This window comes from Micromesistius poutassou (genome assembly GCF_964030765.1).
Source record: "Micromesistius poutassou genome assembly, chromosome: 24".
In the NCBI taxonomy this organism is placed as follows: Eukaryota; Metazoa; Chordata; class Actinopteri; order Gadiformes; family Gadidae; genus Micromesistius; species Micromesistius poutassou.
The window spans coordinates 1,600,731-1,624,300 of NC_140294.1; the positions used below are offsets into that span (position 1 = coordinate 1,600,731).

The 23,570-nt window shown below is 44.4% G+C and overlaps 3 protein-coding genes across 3 annotated transcripts; all 3 read left to right on the forward strand.

Annotated features, from left to right (window-relative positions):
- The first annotated feature begins 561 nt into the window (after window positions 1-561).
- Window positions 562-3,029, forward strand: LOC311369840 (zinc finger protein RFP-like). Its single transcript, XM_084488060.1, has 2 exons — window positions 562-658; window positions 767-3,029. Exon 2 carries the CDS (start codon window positions 769-771, stop codon window positions 2,410-2,412), a length of 1,644 nt encoding a protein of 547 aa, XP_084344186.1. The 5' UTR covers window positions 562-658; window positions 767-768; the 3' UTR covers window positions 2,413-3,029.
- Window positions 3,030-6,613: 3,584 nt separating this feature from the next.
- Window positions 6,614-13,168, forward strand: LOC311369735 (uncharacterized protein; the record flags this gene model as incomplete). Its single annotated transcript, XM_084487947.1, has 2 exons — window positions 6,614-8,215; window positions 11,555-13,168. The coding sequence occupies 2 exons, from the start codon at window positions 6,614-6,616 to the stop codon at window positions 13,166-13,168; spliced, it is 3,216 nt and encodes a 1,071-aa protein (XP_084344073.1).
- Window positions 13,169-16,920: 3,752 nt separating this feature from the next.
- LOC311369842 (E3 ubiquitin-protein ligase TRIM39-like) lies at window positions 16,921-18,567 on the forward strand (the record flags this gene model as incomplete). The annotated part of the gene is made up of 1 exon (XM_084488061.1): window positions 16,921-18,567. Exon 1 carries the CDS (start codon window positions 16,951-16,953, stop codon window positions 18,565-18,567), a length of 1,617 nt encoding a protein of 538 aa, XP_084344187.1. The 5' UTR covers window positions 16,921-16,950.
- Window positions 18,568-23,570: the final 5,003 nt, after the last annotated feature.

Below are 23,570 nucleotides of genomic sequence, written 5' to 3' on the forward strand. Positions count from 1 at the left end.
AAACATATACAGCGATCAAAACAACGTAACACTCGGGGGGGCTTGCAGCGGTGGAACTAAAGCTTTGTAGCGTGACCGGGGGGGGGGGGGTGGCAGGTAACTTCAGTGGCTCCATAGACCGTGATAGAAAAGTGAGTGTGGACCCCTAACCTGTCATCTAAAGGCCCTGACTGTATCGCTGTCTGCTGCTCTCAGCTCTGCTGCTCGTGTGTGCACTGTGCGCGTACACATCGGGGAGAGTTCCTACAGCAGCGTAGCGCCAATGAACAACTCTTTGCACTCTGTTTCTGTTGACAATCGGTTCGGGGTTGGATTGAAAGTATTCGGGAAGCCCCGGGAACCCGGATAGATCTACAACACCGATGATCCCAGTTACAGTCGCAAATAACCACTAAATCACCGGCTCTCTTAACTCCAGAAAGAAGAGAACACACAAAAACGCATTTGAAGAGGCCACACTGTGCGCAATAATGCAGTGCGCTCATGTGCCGTGAGGATGGAGCCAGACGTTAGGGGAGGAGCCAGGCGTTAGGGGAGGAGAGGAGAGGACGTCATGTTGAGGAAACGAAACCTAAAGCACTCGACGTGAAAGCAGTTCTTCCTTTCAGGAGAAAAATAACACGCATTAAAAAGTCTGACAGACAGAAACCAGAACAAGGTGAGTAAAGCAGCACAACTTTGTGAGAAGTTAAAACCCATTTTGCCGTTATGGAAAAACAAAAATAATGGGATTGCTCAATACATAAACCTTGTCGTCTGTGTCTAGGAATGGCCTCTGCTAACACTACCTGGTCTGAGGAGAACTTTTCATGTTCCATCTGTCTGGATGTATTCAGCAGCCCAGTCACCACACCATGTGGACACAACTTCTGCAGAACCTGTATTACAAAGTTCTGGAATGAACAAGTCAAGTACAAATGTCCCGTTTGCAACGAGCTTTTCAACACAAAACCCGATTTACGGGTCAATATCCTCTTTTCAGAAATGGTTGATCAGTTTGGAACGTCCGTACGAGTAAAAGAGCAGCCTTGTGTTGAACCAGCAGAAGTTCCCTGTGACTTCTGTACTGGGACCCAGCTGAAGGCCGTGAAGTCCTGCCTAGTGTGTCTTATCTCTTACTGCCAAACCCACCTGGAGCCACATCAGAGAGTCGCAGGCCTGAAGAGACATCGGCTGGTCGAGCCTATGGACCGTCTGGAAGACAGGGTGTGTAAGAAACACGACCGACTTCTGGAGCTCTTCTGCCAGACTGAACAGGTGTGTGTGTGTCAGTTCTGCACAGAGGGTGACCACAGGTCCCATCCTGTTGTACCTCTAAAGGAGGAATATGAAGTGAAGACGGCCCAGCTGGGGAAGATAGAGGCTGAAGTTCAGCAGATGATCCTGGAGAGACAAAAAAATATTCAGGAGATTCAAGACACAGTTAAACGCAGCAAAGCAGACGCAGACAGAGAGATAGCCGATGGTGTGCAGGTCCTCACTGCTCTGATGCGCTGCATTGAAAAGTGCCAAGATGATCTCAACCAAATGGTTAAAGAGAGACTGAAATCCACAGAGACACAAGCTGAAGACCTCATCAAAGAGCTGGAGAAGGAAATAGAAGATCTGACCAATAGAATCTCAGAGGTAAAGCAGCTCTCACACACTAAAGACCACCTCCACTTCCTCCAGGCCTTCAGATCCCTGAAGGATCCTCCACACACCAGGGACTGGACGACAGTGGAGGTCCGTCCTCCGTCATACGGGACCTTGGGGAGATCCCTGGATCAGCTGGAGGAGACACTGAACATGGAGATGAAGAAGCTGCGTGATGATGCTGAACTGAAGAGGGTCCAGCAGTATGAAGTAGATGTGACTCTGGATCCTGATACAGCTCATCCCTGGCTCATCCTGTCTGAGGATGGGAAACAAGTGCATCATGGAGGTGTAGTGAAGAAACTCCCAGACAACCCTAAGAGATTTACACAGTATCCACGTGTTCTCACGAGGCAGAGCTTCTCCTCAGGGAGATTTTACTTTGAGGTCCAGGTTAAAGACAAGACTGAATGGTGGTTAGGAGTGGCCAGAGAGTCCAGCAACAGAAAAGGTCAGATCATATTCACCCCTAAGATGGGTTTCTGGACTTTTTACTACAAAAAGGATGGGTTGGTATTTAATGATAACCCTGCTGTCCGTCTCCCTCTGAGAGCTGAGCTCCAGAAGGTGGGGGTGTTTGTTGATTATGATGAGGGTCTGCTCTCCTTCTATGATGTGGAAGCCAGGGTTCATATCTACTCTGCTACCGGCTGCACCTTCAGTGAGCCTCTCTATCCATTCCTCAGTCCAGGTTACTGTTATTATGGAGGTATAAACTCTTCCCCCCTGATCATCTCTCCTGTCAATCAAACAGACCTTTCTTTGATTATAAGATAAACAATCAAACAACCCAAAAAACAAATGTTGTTTTCTCAATTAGAATCTCTACCATGGGAGATAACTGCATTCATATCGTACTATTACTAACTAACACTGTGTACTATCAACCCATTATAACTGGTTACACTGTATGTTCAATATTTTTTTTTCTGATTTATTTTTTGTTTGTTTAATGATATCGTTAGCTGAAAATGTGAAATGTTAATTTTGATCACATTATCAATCGTTTTTTAAACCAAATAGTTATATTTGTTTATTATTTTGAATAATTTTTGATAACACAATACAATGTTTGTACAGTTTTCGGATAAATAAAAAATTACCAAAAGTAGAATGGGGACATTTTCTGTGGAAGAAGTACATTCCCAGTAAAATATGTGTTCAGTAGAATAGGTACATTCTCAGCATGTATTCAGTGGAATAGGTACAATCTCAGTACAATGTGTATTCGGTCCATCCAGGTCCAAAACCTTTTACAATTGATGGGATTCAAGGAAGGATTGAAATCCCAGAATAGTTGTACATTTTTGCAGCTGGTGGCCAGTCAATGACTTTTAATCTTTACCATGTCAACAACCCAACATAACACAAAGCTCCCAGTGACTACATGTGTGTCTACATTCTCAGCTCTCCTCTGAAATTCTGGATTTTTTCCCAATCATTATTTATTAAATACATTACAAAAAATGTTGAAGGAATGTCTTTATTCTTTCAGTTGTTTCTATTTTATCATATTTTAGGTCAGCGATATTGGATATTGTTATCACTGGACTGATGTGTAATGCTTACTTCTACCGTCAGGGGGAGCACTAGTCCTTCAAACGGTGGACATTCAGCCCGTCGACTGGTTCCTGATACACACTGTATATCGTAAACCCTATTTTGCAGTACATCTAATTTAACTAACTTTTCGTTTTATTTAATCGCATGATTAAGGTATAAACTATAGCCACCTGCAATTAAATAATTAATAACGTCCTTAATTACCTCACGTGGGCTACATAGAGCAGGTGCCGTTTAGAAACGTGCAGTCACGTCGTCGTTCGTCGGTAGAAGGCGGTGAATATCTGCGTGGCGCGTGGTCACCTCAGGGTTCCCCGGCACTACCGAATCAAACCACACGGCTCCACGTGGCGCTTTAGTTGTTCCCACCACCGCACCGAGGGAGGAGGAGAATCTTCTTTTTATGTGTTATGTTATTTTGAAGTGTGCTGACGCTGGTCAGCCATTGGAGCTTTAAGAGAAAACACGAGGCAAGAAAAAACAAAAAAATGGACATAAAATTATGAAAGATTACATGCAGGAGAGGTGTGTGTGTGTGTGTGTGTGTGTGTGTGTGTGTGTGTGTGTGTGTGTGTGTGTGTGTGTGTGTGTGTGTGCGCGCATCTCTCTCTCTTCCTTTCTTTCTATATTTATTTTGATCAGTATAGAATTGCACAGATGAATAACATGAAGGTGTTAAATGAGTTCAACGTGTATGGCGTCGGCTTGGTGGCGGGTGTGTCGAGGACAGCCGCAGCAGACAGAGTGGGAGACGTCGTCCGCTGTTGCTCTCCAAGGTGCTGAACTCTGGCTGAGTGATGACGTCACACGCTTTGGACAAGCCACCGACCGCGTGGTTTAGGGAATCACCCCCGGTGTACGTGCTCCATTTAAAAAGGAGTAAGAATGTGAAACACCCTGCAGAAAGAACTACCTATACCGAATTAGATGAGATAAGACAAAGAAAACAGAATTGTTGACAGTTTTGTTGTGATATAAAAAAAATCTCAATGGCATTAAAAACAAGACTCGTTGTATGTGGCTATTCTGTCTGGTTCCTAAACCTTCTCTCACCTACAACTATAGAAGACCATGTTAGCCAAACTATAACTCACAATACGACCATTAGCAGGCGTTTGTATCCAGAGCGTCCAGTGAGATGAAGGCCCAGGTCTGGGCTGCTCAGGGAGGACATTGGGGATCCTTTGGACGAGGAGTCTAAACAAACCAACCCACCGGGTCCCCTGAGCCCCTCAACAGTCCTGGTTCACTGTGGGGCTGCAGGGCTGCCGGCCCCCCTGTGAACGCCCCTTCAGTTCAGCTTCAATCAGCCCAGCACAGGTGTGTCGCATCAGCGCCCAATCAGCAGGGGACCGGGTCACCCTATCGGCCAATCAGAGGTGATGCCTGAATCAGCAGGTGACCGGGTCACCCCATCAGCCAATCAGAGGTGATGCCTGAACGAGCAGGTGTTTCACCTAGAGAGGGAGTCAGCGAATAGAAATAATGCAAACCGATCTATAAATAGTGTAGAAAAGATGTCTGCTTGAATGATCAATTAAAATTCCTGAATGAATTAATGACTTCAGTTCCTTCCTGAACTACGGGCTGTTCTGTGGTTCTCTGAGGGCGCGGCACCAACTGCCAAGCTCTACCGGTCGAGCCACCAGGGACCAGAGATTCAAACCACCCAAAGGATTCCTGGAATCCTTGAGTCACCGTTTATTAAAATGAAAAAAACAAACTCAAACTTAAGTAGCGTGTGCAGCGCAGCACACCGCCAGCAGACATGGCCTTTCTAGCGAGCTCAAAGCGAACAAAATAAAATGTTTGGGAGAATTTGGGAGGAGCGGCACCCAAAGGAAACCCACAACAACTCATTGATGAGCGACCTCCTTGCTAACCATCTCACCCTCAGTTGTGTTAAATGTTGTGTCGTCTAAAGCGTCATAACGTCCACTAAGGTGTTTTATTATCGGTCGGTCCAGGGTTCCTTCCTCTGGGCTTTTAGGGGGTGTTTCCTTGTCCTGTAGAGGGCTTAGGGTTTAGGGGGTTAAATACTAGCCTAGCTACTAGCCTTAAAGGTCATGTCAATGATTTATCTGGTTTGATTCATCTCTCCCTCTCTCTGTTTGTCTGTATGTCTGTGTGTGTCTCTCTCTCTCTCTATCTTTTGCTCTCCCCCCTTGTCACTATATATTCTTCCGTTTACCATGACGCATTAAGAGAGAGAGAGAGCCTGACCTGACCTGACCTGACCTGACCTGACCGATTGACTGACTGACTGACTGACTGACTGACTGACTTTGGTTTCCTGCTGAGTTGTTGGTATGGTGACACATTTGTGTCACACGTTTGTGTGTGTGCGTTTCATGTGTTTGTGTGTATAATAGGGAAATAAAGAACCTTATATGATGACATCATACAGCCATCATACCGAAAAGTGTTTTCTTGTTTTGTTGTGGTTTGATTGATGAAAGGTGATGCAGTGGGTTACATAGTAGTGATGTGGATGGATCCTGCTGCAAATCTCAACATAAATGCATAACTTTTTAAAAACGTATGTAAATATGCCCTCAAATGACCCTCTATTACTCACATGCTACTGCACTTTAAGTTACTGGCAGTTCTGGGTTATCAGATTACATGAATCAAGTGTTCTGGCTCCACCCCAGAGACGATGAAAACCAGATCTGAAATCAAGCCCCGCCCCTTAATGGAAAACTTCCGTCTACCAGACGTCAGCCAGAATGCATGTTTTAAATTCTGATAGTGGGTTGGGACCAGCTCCCACAGCGTGTTTGGTTTTCTTCACAACTTGACTGCAAGTGACCTTGTACACCTTGATAACCCTAAATAACAACTAGAACCAAACTACAAAACCAGTTGTCCATAACTTCAGATTTTCACACTGTTTGTCCCTGGCATGTAAAAGCTACCCATAATGCACCACCAGTGATAATGTGACATTGTTAAATGCCACGGCAGATTTTAGGTTTGTTTTGCTGTCTCTGTGCTGGCATTGACTGTGATGTCTCTGAATAGTCAACTTGTTCGTCTGGTTTGTCTGCCCTACCCTGAGTCACGTGATGCAGCTGTTTTATGAGTCTGAGAGATGAGCCTTATATAACTACCAGTTTAAACTCAATATTAAGTTGGGGAGGAGCCAGGTGTTAGGGGAGGAGAGCAGAGGACGTCTTGATCAGGAAGCAAAACTCAACATTCCCAGAAACCATATCCATCCGACATGGAAGCAGTTCTCTCTTTCAGGAGGAAAATAAAACCATTTTGGAACAAATAGTCTGACAGACAGAAACCACAACAAGGTGAGTAAAACAGAACAACTTTGATAGAAGTTAAAACCTCTCTTCCTGTAATGGAATTCTGAAAATAATGAACTTGCTCAATACATAAACCTTGTCGTCTGTGTTTAGGAATGGCCTCTGCTAAAACTTCCTGGTCTGAGAACTTTTCATGTTCCATCTGTCTGGATGTGTTCAGCAGCCCAGTTTCCACACCATGTGGACACAACTTCTGCAGAACCTGTATTAATAAGTTCTGGGATGGACAAGTCCGGTACAAATGTCCAGTTTGCAACAAGATTTTCCACACTAGACCTGATCTACAGGTCAATACCCTCTTATCAGGGATGGCTGCTCAGTTTAGAACGTTAAAAAAGCAGCGATGTGTTGGACCAGGAGAGGTTCCTTGTGACGTCTGTACTGGGACCCAGCTGAAGGCTGTGAAGTCCTGCCTAGTGTGTTTCACATCTTTCTGTCAAAAGCACCTGGAGCCACATCAGAGAGTCGCAGTCCTGAAGAAACATCGGCTGGTCGAGCCTATGGACCGTCTGGAAGACAGGATGTGTAAGAAACACAACCGACTTCTGGAGCTCTTCTGCCAGACTGAACAGGTGTGTGTGTGTCAGTTCTGCACAGAGACAGACCACAAGTCCCATCCTGTTGTACCTCTAAAGGAGGAATATGAAGTGAAGACGGCCCAGCTGGGGAAGATAGAGGCTGAAATTCAGCAGATGATCCAGGAGAGACAAAAACATATTCAGGAGATTAAAGACACAGTAAAACGCAGCAAAGCAGACGCAGACAGAGTGATAGCCGATGGTGTGCAGGTCCTCACTGCTCTGATGCGCTGCATTGAAAAGTGCCAGGATGATCTCAACCAAATGGTTAAAGAGAGACTGAAATCCACAGAGAAACAAGCTGAAGACCTCATCAAAGAGCTGGAGCAGGAAATAGAAGATCTGACCAATAGAAGCTCAGAAGTGAAGCAGCTCTCACACACTAAAGACCACCTCCACTTCCTCCAGGCCTTCAGATCCCTGAAGGATCCTCCACCCACCAGGGACTGGACAACAGTGGAGGTCCGTCCTCCGTCATACGTAGGGACCTTGAGGAGATCCCTGGATCAGCTGGAGGAGACACTGAACATGGAGATGAAGAAGCTGCCTGATGCTGAACTGAAGAGGGTCCAGCAGTATGAAGTAGATGTGACTCTGGATCCTGATACAGCTTATCCCAAACTCATCCTGTCTGAGGATGGGAAACGAGTACATGATGGTGGTGTAGTGAAGGAACTCCCAGAACACCCTAAGAGATTTACAAAGTATATATGTGTTCTCACGAGACAGAGCTTCTCTTCAGGGAGATTTTACTTTGAGGTCCAGGTTAAATACAAGACTGCATGGTCTTTAGGAGTGGCCAGAGAGTCCATCAACAGAAAAGATCAGACCAGGTGGACCCCTGAGACGGGTTACTGGATTCTTTACTACAACACGGATGTGTTGGTATTCAATGATGAGCCTGCTGTGCGTCTCCCACTGAGAGCTGAGCTCCAGAAGGTGGGGGTGTTTGTTGATTATGATGAGGGTCTGGTCTCCTTCTATGATGTGGAAGCCAGGGTTCATATCTACTCTGCTACTGGCTGCACCTTTACTGAGCCTCTCTATCTAATCCTCTGCCCATGTGTTCATGCCGGTGGTAAAAACTCTGCCCCCCTGATCATCTCACCTGTCAATCAAACAGACTATGACCTTTGTTTGATAATAAAATAATCAAACCACCAAAACAACTAATGTTGTTTCCTGAATTAGAATCTCTACCATGTGAGATCTGAGAGAACTAAATGATTACATTACAGTATATACGTACTTTGTACATTGTCCTTATTCTCATGTTTTTTTTAAATGGTTTACTGCTGTACAATTGTTTATGGTTGCAGTTATGTAGAACTATTTTCAGGGATTCATTTGCATCATAATAATCAAATCATTGTTTTACTTCTGAATCATGATTGAAAACAATAAAATGTATGAATGTATGACAACTTTTCTGATTTAAATAAAAATGGAAAACAGCTGATGAGTTGATTTACTTTTAATGTCCACCATGCAACAACCCAACATGTGTAACACACTTACACAAAGGTCACAGTGACTACATGTGTGTGAGTATCGTGACTTTGTCTTGTCAGCTCTTCTCTCCTCTCCATCTTCTCATCTTAGCTTCTCCTCTCTCCTTCCTCTCTCTTCTCTTCCTCCTCTCTCCTATCTCTGCTCTCCTTTCTAGCTCAAGGATCAAGGATTGTGTTAAGTATTGTCTTGCATACACATTACACGTGTGTAAATACCCGTTTTTCTATAGACTTATGTAGTAGACTTTGCTATAGTCTACTACCTGTGCCCTGGCGCATACAAGCAGCATTCGGCTGCTGGCTTGGTGGCGGGTGTGTCGAGGACAGCCGCAGCAGACAGAGTTGGAGACGTCTTCTGCTGTCGCTCTCCAAGGTGCTGAACTCTGGGTGAGTGATGACGTCACACGCTTTGGACAAGCCACCAACCGCGAAGTTTAGGGAATCACCCCCGGTGTACGTACTCCATTTAAGAAGGGGTACAAATGTGGAACACTGCACACTGCACTTCAGTGCAGGAAGAACTACCTGCACTGAATGTGATGAGATAAGAAAAAGAAAACGTAGATTTTTTGTGCTATACGAAATCTCAATGGCATTAAAAACAAGACTCATTGTATGTGGCTATTCTGTCTGGTTCCTAAACCTTCTCTCACCTACAACTATAGAAGATCATGTTAGCCAAACTATAACTCACAATAGGACCATTAGCAGGCGTTTGTATCCAGAGCGTCCAGTGAGATGAAGGCCCAGGTCTGGGCTGCTCAGGGAGGACGTTGGGGATCCTCTGGACGAGGAGTCTAAACAAACCAACCCACCGGGTCCCCTGAGCCCCTCAACAGTCCTGGTTCACTGTGGGGCTGCAGGGCTGCCGGCTCCCCTGTGAACGCCCCTTCAGTTCAGCTTCAATAAGAGGAGGACAGGTGTGTCGCATCAGCGCCCAATCAGCAGGGGACCGGGTCACCCTATCAGCCAATCAGAGGGGATGCCTGAACCAGCAGGTGTTTCACCTTGAGAGGGATTCAGCGAATAGAAATAATGCAAACCGATCTATAAATGGTGTAGAAAAGATGTCTGCTTGAGTGATCGATTAAAAGTCCTGAATGAATTAATGACTTCAGTTCCTTCCTGAACTACGGGCCGTTCTGTGGTTCTCTGAGGGCGCGGCACCAACTGCCAAGCTCTACCGGTCGAGCCACCAGGGACCAGAGATTCAAACCACCCAAAGGATTCCTGGAATCGTTGAGTCACCGTTTATTAAAATGAAAAAAACAAACTCAAACTTAAGTAGCGTGTGCAGCGCAGCACACCGCCAGCAGACATGGCCTTTCTAGCGAGCTCAAAGCGAGCAAAATAAAATGTTTGGGAGAATTTCGGCCAAAGGATACCCACAACAACTCGTTGCTCGATGAGCAACCTCCTTGCTAACCATCTCACCTTCATTTGTGTTAAATGTTGTGTCGTCTGAAGCGTCATAACGTCCACTAAGGTGTTTTATTATCGGTCGGTCCAGGGTTCCTTCCCTCTGGGCTTTTAGGGGGTGTTTCCTTGTCCTGTAGAGGGCTTAGGGTTTAGGGGGTTAAATACTAGCCTAGCTACTAGCCTTAAAGGTCATGTCAATGATTTATCTGGTTTGATTCATCTCTCCCTCTCTCTGTTTGTCTGTATGTCTGTGTGTCTCTCTCTCTCTCTCTCTATTTTTTGCTCTCGCCCCTTGTCGCTATATACTCTTCCGTTTACCATGACGCATTAAGAGAGAGAGAGAGAGAGAGAGAGAGAGAGAGCCTGACCTGACCTGACCTGACGACTGACTGACTGACTTTGGTTTCCTGCTGAGTTGTTGGTATGGTGACACATTTGTGTCACGCATTTGTGTGTGTGCGTGTCGTGTGTTTGTGTGTATAACAGGGAAATAAAGAACCTTATATGATGACATCATACAGTCATCGTACTGAAAAGTGTTTTCTTGTTTTGTTGTGGTTTGATTGATGAAAGGTGATGCAGTGGGTTACATAGTGGTGATGTGGATGCATCTTGCTCCTAATCTCAACATAAATGCATAACTTTTTAAAAACGTATGTAAATATGCCCTCAAATGACCCTCTATTACTCACATGCTACTGCACTTTAAGTTACTGGCAGTTCTGGGTTATCAGGTTACATGAATCAAATGTTCTGGCTCCACCCCAGAGACGATGAAAACCAGATCTGAAACCAAGCCCCGCCCCTTAATGGAAAACTTCCGACTACCAGACGTCAGCCAGAATGCATGTTTTAAATTCTGATAGTGGGTTGGGACCAGCTCCCACAGCGTGTTTGGTTTTCTTCACAACTTGACTGGAAGTGACCTTGTACACCTTGATAACCCTAAATAACAACTAGAACCAAACTACAAAACCAGTTGTCCATAACTTCAGATTTTCACACTGTTTGTCCCTGGCATGTAAAAGCTACCCATAATGCACCACCAGTGATAATGTGACATTGTTAAATGCCACGGCAGATTTTAGGTTTGTTTTGCTGTCTCTGCGCTGGCATTGACTGTGATGTCTCTGAATAGTCAACTTGTTCGTCTGGTTTGTCTGCCCTACCCTGAGTCACGTGATGCAGCTGTTTTATGAGTCTGAGAGATGAGCCTTATATAACTACCAGTTTAAACTCAATATTAAGTTGGGGAGGAGCCAGGTGTTAGGGGAGGAGAGCAGAGGACGTCTTGATCAGGAAGCAAAACTCAACATTCCCAGAAACCAAATCCATCCGACGTGGAAGCAGTTCTCTCTTTCAGGAGGAAGATAACTCATTTTGGACCAAATAGTCTGACAGACAGAAACCACAACAAGGTGAGTAAAACAGAACAACTTTGATAGAAGTTAAAACCTCTCTTCCTGTAATGGAATTCTGAAAATAATGAACTTGCTCAATACATAAACCTTGTCGTCTGTGTTTAGGAATGGCCTCTGCTAAAACTTCCTGGTCTGAGAACTTTTCATGTTCCATCTGTCTGGATGTGTTCAGCAGCCCAGTTTCCACACCATGTGGACACAACTTCTGCAGAACCTGTATTAATAAGTTCTGGGATGGACAAGTCCGGTACAAATGTCCAGTTTGTAACAAGATTTTCCACACTAGACCTGAACTACAGGTCAATACCCTCTTATCAGGGATGGCTGCTCAGTTTAGAACGTTAAAAAAGCAGCGATGTGTTGGACCAGGAGAGGTTCCTTGTGACGTCTGTACTGGGACCCAGCAGAAGGCTGTGAAGTCCTGCCTAGTGTGTTTCACCTCTTACTGCCAAACCCACCTGGAGCCACATCAGAGAGTCGCAGGCCTGAAGAAACATCGGCTGGTCGAGCCTATGGACCGTCTGGAAGACAGGATGTGTAAGAAACACAACCGACTTCTGGAGCTCTTCTGCCAGACTGAACAGGTGTGTGTGTGTCAGTTCTGCACAGAGACAGACCACAAGTCCCATCCTGTTGTACCTCTAAAGGAGCAATATGAAGTTAAGACGGCCCAGCTGGGGAAGATAGAGGCTGAAGTTCAGCAGATGATCCAGGAGAGAAAAAGAAAGATTAAGGAGATCAAAGACACAGTAGGAATGAGCAAGAAAGACGCAGACAGAGAGATAGCTGATGGTTTGCAGATCATCACTGCTCTGATGCGCTGCATTGAAAAGTGCCAGGATGATCTCAACCAAATGGTTAAAGAGAGACTGAAATCCACAGAGAAACAAGCTGAAGACCTCATCAAAGAGCTGGAGCAGGAAATAGAAGATCTGACCAATAGAAGCTCAGAGGTAAAGCAGCTCTCACACACTAAAGACCACCTCCACTTCCTCCAGGCCTTCAGATCCCTGAAGGATCCTCCCCCCACCAGGGACTGGACAGCGGTGGAGGTCCGTCCTCCGTCATACATAGGGACCTTGAGGAGATCCCTGGATCAGCTGGAGGAGACACTGAACATGGAGATGAAGAAGCTGCGTGATGCTGAACTGAAGAGGGTCCAGCAGTATGAAGTAGATGTGACTCTGGATCCTGATACAGCTTATCTCACGCTCATCCTGTCTGAGGATGAGAAACAAGTACATCACGGAGATGAAGAGAAGGAACTCCCAGACAACCCTAAGAGATTTACAGAGTATATATATGTTCTCACAAGGCAGAGCTTCTCCTCAGGGAGATTTTACTTTGAGGTCCAGGTTAAAGACAAGACTGCATGGTCTTTAGGAGTGGCCAGAGAGTCCATCAACATAATAGGTAACATCATAGCGACCCCTGAGACGGGTTACTGGAATATTCTTTATAACAAGGATGCGTTGGTATTCAAAGATAAACCTCCTGTCCATCTCCCTCTGAGAGCTAAGCTCCAGAAGGTGGGGGTGTTTGTTGATTATGATGAGGGTCTGGTCTCCTTCTATGATGTGGAAGCCAGGGTTCATATCTACTCTGCTACTGGCTGCACCTTTACTGAGCCTCTCTATCCAATCCTCAGCCCAGGTCCCTGTTATTATGAAGTTAACAACTCTGCCCCCCTGATCATCTCACCTGTCAATCAAACAGACTAGGGCCTTTGTTTGTTAATAAAATAATCAAACAACCAAAACAACTAATGTTGTTTCCTGAATTAGAATCTCTACCATGTGAGATCTGAGAGAACTAAATGATTACATTACAATATATATGTACTTCATTGTCCTTTTTCTCAGTTTTTTTTAATGGTTTACTGCTATACAATTGTTTATGGTTGCAGTTATGTAGAACTATTTTCAGGGATTCATTTGCATCATAATAATCAAATCATTGTTTTACTTCTGAATCATGATTGAAAACACAATAAAATGTATGAATGTATGACAACTTTTCTGATTTAAATAAAAATAGAAAACAGCTGATGAGTTGATTTACTTTTGATGTCCACCATGCAACAACCCAACATGTGTAACACACATGTGTTACACAAAGGTCACAGTGACTACATGTGTGTGAGTATCGTGACTTTGTCTTGTCAGCTCTTCTCTCCTCTCCATCTTCTCATCTTAGTTTCTCCTCTCTCCTTCCTCTCTCTTCTCTTCCTCCTCTCTCCTATCTCTGCTCTCCTTTCTAGCTCATCAAGGATTGTGTTAAGTATTGTCTTGCATACACATTACACGTGTGTAAATACCCGTTTTGCTATAGACTTATGTAGTAGACTTTGCTATAGTCTACTACCTGTGCCCTGGCGCATACAAGCAGCATTCCCATAATCAGTGTTATGAGCGACACCCAGTGGCGGGAGCGGGTATCGCCACAGAGGGGCGGAACGTTCTTTGTGGGCCCCTGATGCTACTCTTTTGTAGTACACAGTACACAGTTAATTAGACTATTTATTTAATATTGTGAGACATGATTCTCTTTTTTGCATTTTATCGCATGATTAAGGTTTAAGTTACTTTCTTTCTTAATTTATTTTGATCAGCCCTTCTGGTAAGAGTCGTCTGCGGTCTCGTTCTCACAGTATTATTAGAATTGCATCGTTGAATAACAAGAAGGTGTTAAATTAATGCAACGTGTATATGGCGTCGGCTTGGTGGCGGGTGTGTCGAGGACAGAGTGGGAGACGTCTTGCGCCGTCGCTCTCCAAGGTGCTGAACTCTGGCTGAGTGATGACGTCACACGCTTTGGACAAGCCACCGACCGCGTGGTTTAGGGAATCACCCCCGGTGTACGTACTCCATTTAAAAAGAAGTACGAACTTGAAACACTTTGCAGGCAGGAAGAACTACCTGTACCAAATGAGATGAGATAAGAAAAATAAAGCATAGAATCGTTGACATATTTTCTAGCGCTGTACAAAATCTCAATGCCATAAAAAACAAGACTTGTTGTATGTGGCTATTCTGACTGGTTCCTAAACCTTCTCTCCCCTACAACTATAGAAGATCATGTTAGCCAAACTATAACTCACAATAGGACCATTAGCAGGCGTTTGTATCCAGAGCGTCCAGTGAGATGAAGGCCCAGGTCTGGGCTGCTCAGGGAGGACGTTGGGGATCCTTTGGACGAGGAGTCTAAACAAACCAACCCACCGGGTCCCCTGAGCCCCTCAACAGTCCTGGTTCACTGTGGGGCTGCAGGGCTGCCGGCTCCCTGTGAACGCCCCTTCAGTTCAGCTTCAATCAGCCCAGCACAGGTGTGTCGCATCAGCGCCCAATCAGCAGGGGACCGGGTCACCCTATCAGCCAATCAGAGGTGATGCCTGCAACAGCAGGGGACCGGGTCACCCAATCAGCCAATCAGAGGTGATGCCTGAATCAGCAGGTGACCGGGTCACCCCATCAGCCAATCAGAGGTGATGCCTGAACGAGCAGGTGTTTCACCTAGAGAGGGAGTCAGCGAATAGAAATAATGCAAACCGATCTATAAATAGTGTAGAAAAGATGTCTGCTTGAATGATCAATTAAAATTCCTGAATGAATTAATGACTTCAGTTCCTTCCTGAACTACGGGCCGTTCTGTGGTTCTCTGAGGGCGCGGCACCAACTGCCAAGCTCTACCGGTCGAGCCACCAGGGACCAGAGATTCAAACCACCCAAAGGATTCCTGGAATCCTTGAGTCACCGTTTATTAAAATGAAAAAAACAAACTCAAACTTAAGTAGCGTGTGCAGCGCAGCACACCACCAGCAGACATGGCCTTTCTAGTGAGCTCAAAGCGAGCAAAATAAAATGTTTGGGAGAATTTGGGAGGAGCGGCACCCAAAGGAAACCCACAACAACTCGTTGATGAGCAACCTCCTTGCTAACCATCTCACCCTCAGTTGTGTTAAATGTTGTGTCGTCTGAAGCGTCATAACGTCCACTAAGGTGTTTTATTATCGGTCGGTCCAGGGTTCCTTCCCTCTGGGCTTTTAGGGGGTGTTTCCTTGTCCTGTAGAGGGCTTAGGGTTTAGGGGGTTAAATACTAGCCTAGCTACTAGCCTTAAAGGTCATGTCAATGATTTATCTGGTTTGATTCATCTCTCCCTCTCTCTGTTTGTCTGTATGTCTGTGTGTCTCTCTCTCTCTCTCTCTCTCTATCTTTTGCTCTCCCCCCTTGTCACTATATACTCTTCCGTTTACCATGACGCATTGAGAGAGAGAGAGAGAGAGAGAGAGAGAGAGAGAGAGAGAGCCTGACCTGACCTGACCTGACCTGACCTGACCGACTGACTGACTGACTGACCGACCGACTGACCGACTTTGGTTTCCTGCTGAGTTGTTGGTATGGTGACACATTTGTGTCACGCATTTGTGTGTGTGCGTGTCGTGTGTTTGTGTGTATAACAGGGAAATAAAGAACCTTATATGATGACATCATACAGTCATCGTACTGAAAAGTGTTTTCTTGTTTTGTTGTGGTTTGATTGATGAAAGGTGATGCAGTGGGTTACATAGTAGTGATGTGGATGCATCTTGCTCCTAATCTCAACATAAATGCATAACTTTTTAAAAACGTATGTAAATATGCCCTCAAATGACCCTCTATTACTCACATGCTACTGCACTTTAAGTTACTGGCAGTTCTGGGTTATCAGGTTACATGAATCAAATGTTCTGGCTCCACCCCAGAGACGGTGAAAACCAGATCTGAAACCAAGCCCCGCCCCTTAATGGAAAACTTCCGTCTACCAGACGTCAGCCAGAATGCATGTTTTAAATTCTGATAATGGGTTGGGACCAGCTCCCACAGCGTGTTTGGTTTTCTTCACAACTTGACTGCAAGTGACCTTGTACACCTGGATAACCCTAAATAACAACTAGAACCAAACTACAAAACCAGTTGTCCATAACTTCAGATTTTCACACTGTTTGTCCCTGGCATGTAAAAGCTACCCATAATGCACCACCAGTGATAATGTGACATTGTTAAATGCCACGGCAGATTTTAGGTTTGTTTTGCTGTCTCTGCGCTGGCATTGACTGTGATGTCTCTGAATAGTCAACTTGTTCGTCTGGTTTGTCTGCCCTACCCTGAGTCACGTGATGCAGCTGTTTTATGAGTCTGAGAGATGAGCCTTATATAACTACCAGTTTAAACTCAATATTAAGTTGGGGAGGAGCCAGGTGTTAGGGGAGGAGAGCAGAGGACGTCTTGATCAGGAAGCAAAACTCAACATTCCCAGAAACCAAATCCATCCGACGTGGAAGCAGTTCTCTCTTTCAGGAGGAAAATAAAACCATTTTGGAACAAGTAGTCTGACAGACAGAAACCACAACAAGGTGAGTAAAACAGAACAACTTTGATAGAAGTTAAAACCTCTCTTCCTGTAATGGAATTCTGAAAATAATGAACTTGCTCAATACATAAACCTTGTCGTCTGTGTTTAGGAATGGCCTCTGCTAAAACTTCCTGGTCTGAGAACTTTTCATGTTCCATCTGTCTGGATGTGTTCAGCAGCCCAGTTTCCACACCATGTGGACACAACTTCTGCAGAACCTGTATTAATAAGTTCTGGGATGAACAAGTCCGGTACAAATGTCCAGTTTGTAACAAGATTTTCCACACTAGACCTGAACTACAGGTTAATACCCTCTTATCAGGGATGGCTGCTCAGTGTAGAACGTTAAAAAAGCAGCGATGTGTTGGACCAGGAGAGGTTCCTTGTGACGTCTGTACTGGGACCCAGCTGAAGGCTGTGAAGTCCTGCCTAGTGTGTTTCACCTCTTACTGCCAAACCCACCTGGAGCCACATCAGAGAGTCGCAGGCCTGAAGAAACATCGGCTGGTCGAGCCTATGGACCGTCTGGAAGACAGGATGTGTAAGAAACACAACCGACTTCTGGAGCTCTTCTGCCAGACTGAACAGGTGTGTGTGTGTCAGTTCTGCACAGAGACAGACCACAAGTTCCACCCTGTTGTACCTCTAAAGGAGCAATATGAAGTTAAGACGGCCCAGCTGGGGAAGATAGAGGCTGAAGTTCAGCAGATGATCCAGGAGAGAAAAAGAAAGATTAAGGAGATCAAAGACACAGTAGGAATGAGCAAGAAAGACGCAGACAGAGAGATAGCTGACAGTGTGCAGGTCCTCACCGCTCTGAAGCGCCGCATTGGAAAGTGCAAGGATGATTTCCATCGAGCCGTTAAAGAGAAACTCAACTCCACAGAGAGACAAGCTGAAGACCTCATCAAAGAGCTGGAGCAGGAAATAAAAGACCTGACCAATAGAAGCTCAGAGGTGAAGCAGCTCTCACACACTAAAGACCACCTCCACTTCCTCCAGGCCTTCAGATCCCTGAAGGATCCTCCACCCACCAGGGACTGGACGACAGTGGAGGTCTGTCCTCCGTCATACATAGGGACCTTGAGGAGATCCCTGGATCAGCTGGAGGAGACACTGAACATGGAGATGAAGAAGCTGCATGATGCTGCTGAACTGAAGAGGGTCCAGCAGTATGAAGTAGATGTGACTCTGGATCCTGATACAGCTCATCCCAGTCTCATACTGTCTGAGGATGGAAAACAAGTACATCATGGAGATGTAGTGAAGAAACTCCCAGACAACCCTAAGAGATTTACACAGAAAATATATGTTCTCACGAGGCAGAGCTTCTCCTCAGGGAGATTTTACTTTGAGGTCCAGGTTAAAGACAAGACTTATTGGTATTTAGGAGTGGCCAGAGAGTCCATAGTCAGAAAATGTGTGACCACTTTGACCCCTGAGACGGGTTACTGGACACTTTACTACAACAAGAATGGGTTGGTGTTCAGAGATGACCCTGATGTCCGTGTCCCACTGAGAGCTAAGCTCCAGAAGGTGGGGGTGTTTGTTGATTATGGTGAGGGTCTGGTCTCCTTCTATGATGTTGAAGCCAGGGTTCATATCTACTCTGCTACCGGCTGCACCTTTACTGAGCCTCTCTATCCAATCCTCAGCCCAGGTCCCTGTTATTATGAAGGTAACAACTCTGCCCCCCTGATCATCTCACCTGTCAATCAAACAGACTAGGGCCTTTGTTTGATAATAAAATAATCAAACAATCCAAAACAACTAATGTTGTTTCCTGAATTAGAATCTCTACCATGTGAGATCTGAGAGAACTGCTTTGATGTTGTACTGCTGTCATTTAACAAGGATACATTCAATAAGATAATAACCCTTACTTTTATTAAATGTAACCCATGATTACATGACATACACTTTATTGATCAATGTCTGATTTACAGATTGTTTTTATATGTTTACCAATATCAAAATAATATCAAAGCAGCAAGTAGAAAATGTTGAAAATGTCTTGTTTAAAAAATAAGTTTTTATTTGTTTATATTTCTGAATTATGAATGATAACAATCAAATGTCTGTATGATTTTTATTTCAATAAATATGTACAAAAAGTAGAATGGGGTCTTTTTCTGTGGAATAGAATGCAATGAATACAATCTTTACTCAGTAGAATATCTACAATCTCCTTACTCTCCCTTGCTCTCTCTCTCCCTCCTTCCCTCATTCTCCCTCACTCTCATTGTCTCCTCTGTCCTCACCTCACTCTCCCTCTTTCTCTCCCCCCCCCCCCCCCCTCTCTCTCTCTTTTCCCTCCCCTCTTAGTTCCTTGTGTCTCATACATTGCAGTAGGAAGTGGTCTTCAGTCTCCCTCTCCTGGGGACAGAATGGACCCAGCCTGGCTTCTCTGGGTAGCCAGGTCCGCCTGTGACGGCCTTGCTCTATGGCCAGGCTGTGTCCACTGAGCCTGGACGTTGGCGCTGTCATTCCTTGTGTCTCATGTTCTCCTTCTCCCTGGTGTCTCCTGTGTTCCCTGCTCTGTCTTCCTCTCTTGCTGTGTGTGTGTGTGTGTGTGTGTGTGTGTGTGTGTGTGTGTGTGTGTGTGTGTGTAAGATCCACTTTAACCAGCAGGGGGTCCACTAGTTCTTCAAACGGGGAAAACTTTCCAAAAGCAAAAGGAAATCCCCCACTGACCAGACTGTATCGCTGTCTGCTGCTCTCAGCTCTTCTGCTCGTGTGTGCACTGTGCGCGTGCACATCGGGGAGAGTTCCTACAGCAGCGTAGCGCCAATAAACAGCTCTTTGCTCTCCGTCTGTTTGTTAAAAATCAGATCGAGGTTGGATAAAAAGTATTCGGGGAAGCCCCGGAAACCTGGATAGATCAACATCGATGAATCCCAGTTACAGTCGCAAATAACCACTAAATCACCACAAAGTCTCTTGTTCTGCACCGGCTCTCTTAACTCCAGAAAGAAGAGAACACGTCAACGCATTTGAAGAGGCCACACAGTGCGTAATAATGCAGTGCGCTCATGTGCCGTGGGGACGGAGCAAGACGTTAGGGGAGGAGCCAGGCGTTAGGGGAGGAGGGGAGAGGACGTCATGTTGGGGAAACGAAACTTAAAGCACTCCGACGTGGAAGCAGTTCTTTCTTTCAGGAGAAAAATAACACGCATTAACTAGTCTGACAGACAGAAACCAGAACAAGGTGAGTGAAGCAGCAGAACTTTGAGAGAAGTTAAAACCGATTTTGCCGTTATGGAAAAACAAAAATAATGGGATTGCTCAATAAATAAACATTGTCGTCTGTGTCTAGGAATGGCCTCTGCTAACACTTCCTGGTCTGAGGAGAACTTTTCATGTCCCATCTGTCTGGATGTGTTCAACAGTATTTAGTGATGACCCTGCTGTCCGTCTCCCTCTGAGAGCTGAGCTCCAGAAGGTGGGGGTGTTTGTTGATTATGGTGAGGGTCTTGTCTCCTTCTATGATGTTGAAGCCAGGGTTCATATCTACTCTGCTACTGGCTGCACCTTTACTGAGCCTCTCTATCCAATCCTCTGCCCATGTATTTCTGCTAATATGGTTACGAATATGAGCCCCCTGATCATCTCACCTGTCAATCAAACAGACTAGGACCTTTGTTTGATAATAAAATAATCAAACCACCAAAACAACTAATGTTGTTTCCTGAATTAGAATCTCTACTATGAGAGATCTGAGAGAACTACTTTGATTGACTGCTGTCATTTAACAAGGAAAAATTCAGTAGGAAGTGAACCCTGACTATTATAAATTATAACCCATTGTAAATTATTAGATAACATTATATTCTTCATTGTCTGTTTTCTCCAGTTTTTTTTAAAGGTTTACTGCTGTACAATTGTTAATGGTTGCAGTTACGTCAAACATGTTTTGAGGATTAATCTGTATATCATCATCTAAACATTAGTGTTAGTTTATACTCCGGAATCATGAATGACAAAACAATCAACAAACAAAACAACTAATGTTGTTTCCTGAATATCATACAGTTTGCTGTCATTTGACAAGGAGAATTTCATTAAGCAACATAAAACAATAATAATGTAACCCATTATAAATGATTCAAATACTTTTTGGTTCAATGTCTGTTTTCTCCTGGATGTTTTTTTTTAAAGTTTAATGATATCAAATGGTTAAAGGTTGCAGTCAAGTAAAGTGTTAAAAATGTGAAATATGCATTTTAATCAAATAATAATCTATATATTTTTAACAAAACAATGTTTGCAGTTGATTCTTTCGAATAATGTATGACAACACAATCAAATGTTTTTACACTTTTCAGATTTGAATTAAAATGTACAAAATTAGAATGGGGACATTTTCTGTGAAATAGGTACATTCTCATATAAAAAATCATTACATAAGTATTCAGTAGAATAGCTACATTCTCAGTACAATATAGATACATATCATACAGTATGAAGAATAGGTAGGAATATTCTCTGTACAATATATATTCAGTGGAATAGGTACATTCTCTGTACAATATGTATTCAGTGGAATAGGGACATTCTCTGTACAATATGTATTCAGTGGAATAGGGACATTCTCTGTACAATATGTATTCAGTGGAATAGGTACATTCTCTGTACAATATGTATTCAGTGGAATGGGTACAGTCTCTGTACAAATGTTAGGCTGTGTGTAGAAAAGGATCCAATCGCAGACAGACGGTTTGGTTTCAAAGGTTTTCTTGGAGTTTATTCTCGACCAGGCACGGGTTACGAACTGGCACGATCCGACAGGGACTGATTGGCACACAGCTTAAATACTCACGCTCAAGTAATCAACACAAACGAGCAACAGGTGTGTTCACAAAAGGCAGCAATTAAACAAAGAGTAGCAGGGTGGAGTCAAAAGCACATGGCAATCAAAAACAAAGAGCACATGACACCACAAACTGACGTACAAAATGTGAACAAAAGCACAGAATTAGAACTCAAATATCAAGATCCCTAACATCAATATGTATTCAGTGGAATAGGTACATTCTCAGTATAATATATGTGTTCTGCTGATGTCTGAAGCAGCCTCACCTGAGCCTGTGTCAGACTGATTGGACTCTGGGGCTGAGTGAGGCTGCACACCTGAGAGGGGTGTTCCACAAAGCCGGTTTTATCACTTACCCAGCTAAGTTAACCCAGGGTTAGCGGCAACCCTAGGTTTTCCGTTCCAAAATGACCACGGCATGTAAGTTGCTATGGAAACATATGCTCTCAATCAAACCTGGTCGGAGCAGGTTTTGCGCAGGTTAAGTTTGGAAGATAACTCTGTTTTGCTCAGACTAGGCTATTTAAACCCGCGTTTATCGCAGCTTTTACGTGTTCGCCTGTTGATATCGGAGCGCAAATAATTTGTGCAATTCACAACGAGATTAATTAGACCACGGCTCGACATATTGTCCTTTCCGGATGACTTTTTGCTGGAGAGATATAGTTTTTCACGTGATTCTTTGATATATTTAAATAGCCTTCTCCAACCCTACATTGCAAATGTTACCAATCGTGGATCTGCCCTCAGTTCACTACAAACAATCTGCATAGCTTTCCGTTTTTTTGCGACGGGTAGCTTTTTGTACAGTGTAGGAGATGCTGAGCACAGAGGCAAAGCTACCGTCTGCCGCTCAGTGCGTCTGTCTTGCGCTGAAGCGGTTGTTGCGTAACTTCATGGAGTTTCACCAACTTGCAGGTCAGCATTATCTACTTTAAGTGTTCCCAAATGGCTCCGAAATTATCCTTGTTGACTTTTCATCTGGGTGTTATATTTCAGGATTTCCTAATGTAATTGGGTGCATTGATGGCACACATCCAATGTGAGCAATACATTTCAACAGGGTGCGTTGCATTATGAACATATCATAGACCTCATATAATTGTTGTGCTTGTGCAAGATAGCTCAAAGTTTGTATTTGATCGCAGGGCAATTCGATGGGGATCTCCTAGGAGATCGAGGGTATCAATGCCTCCCGACGCTCATCACCCCGTACCCTAATCCCGCTCCTGGACCACAGACAACATTTAACCTGGCACACAGCAGAACCCGCGTTAAGATTGAAAATACATTCTGGATATTGAAGTCCAGATTCCAATGCCTACGTGGACTAAGAGTTTGTCCGGAACGGGCATGCGATGTAATTGTTGCATGCGCCGTCCTCCACAATATAGCCACTCTGCGCAAAGAGATGCCTCCCCACTTTACCCGTTCCTTGAGGAGGAACACATTCGAAAATGTTTGTAAGGGCTGACAAAGGATGCGAGACCACATTTGCAGAAATCATTTAAATAAATAAAAATAAAACAACACTTTTCTTCCATCATTTTTATTCTTTAGTTGCTGAGGGAGGAAAAAGAATAATTAGTACCTTGATCGGTAAAATATGCGGCCCGTTTCGCCATTTTGATCAGGATTTCCATGATCCATACATCACGTCTTTATAGGTTTGCCGTGAACGCGCACAACCCTGTGTTAACCAACCCCGTGTTGATTGAACTAATTCATAACCGGTGCTGTGGAACCGACAGCTCTGGGTTAGTCGGCACAGGATCGGACAACCTAGAGTTCAGCGTTAACTCTGTGTTTGTTAAACCTCCGTTCTTGGAACACCCCTCTGCTGCTGTGTTTATTGTATGGCTTTGTTTTATTTGTGTATTGCACAGCGGTTCGATTTGTTTCTCTGTAAGGACGTTGT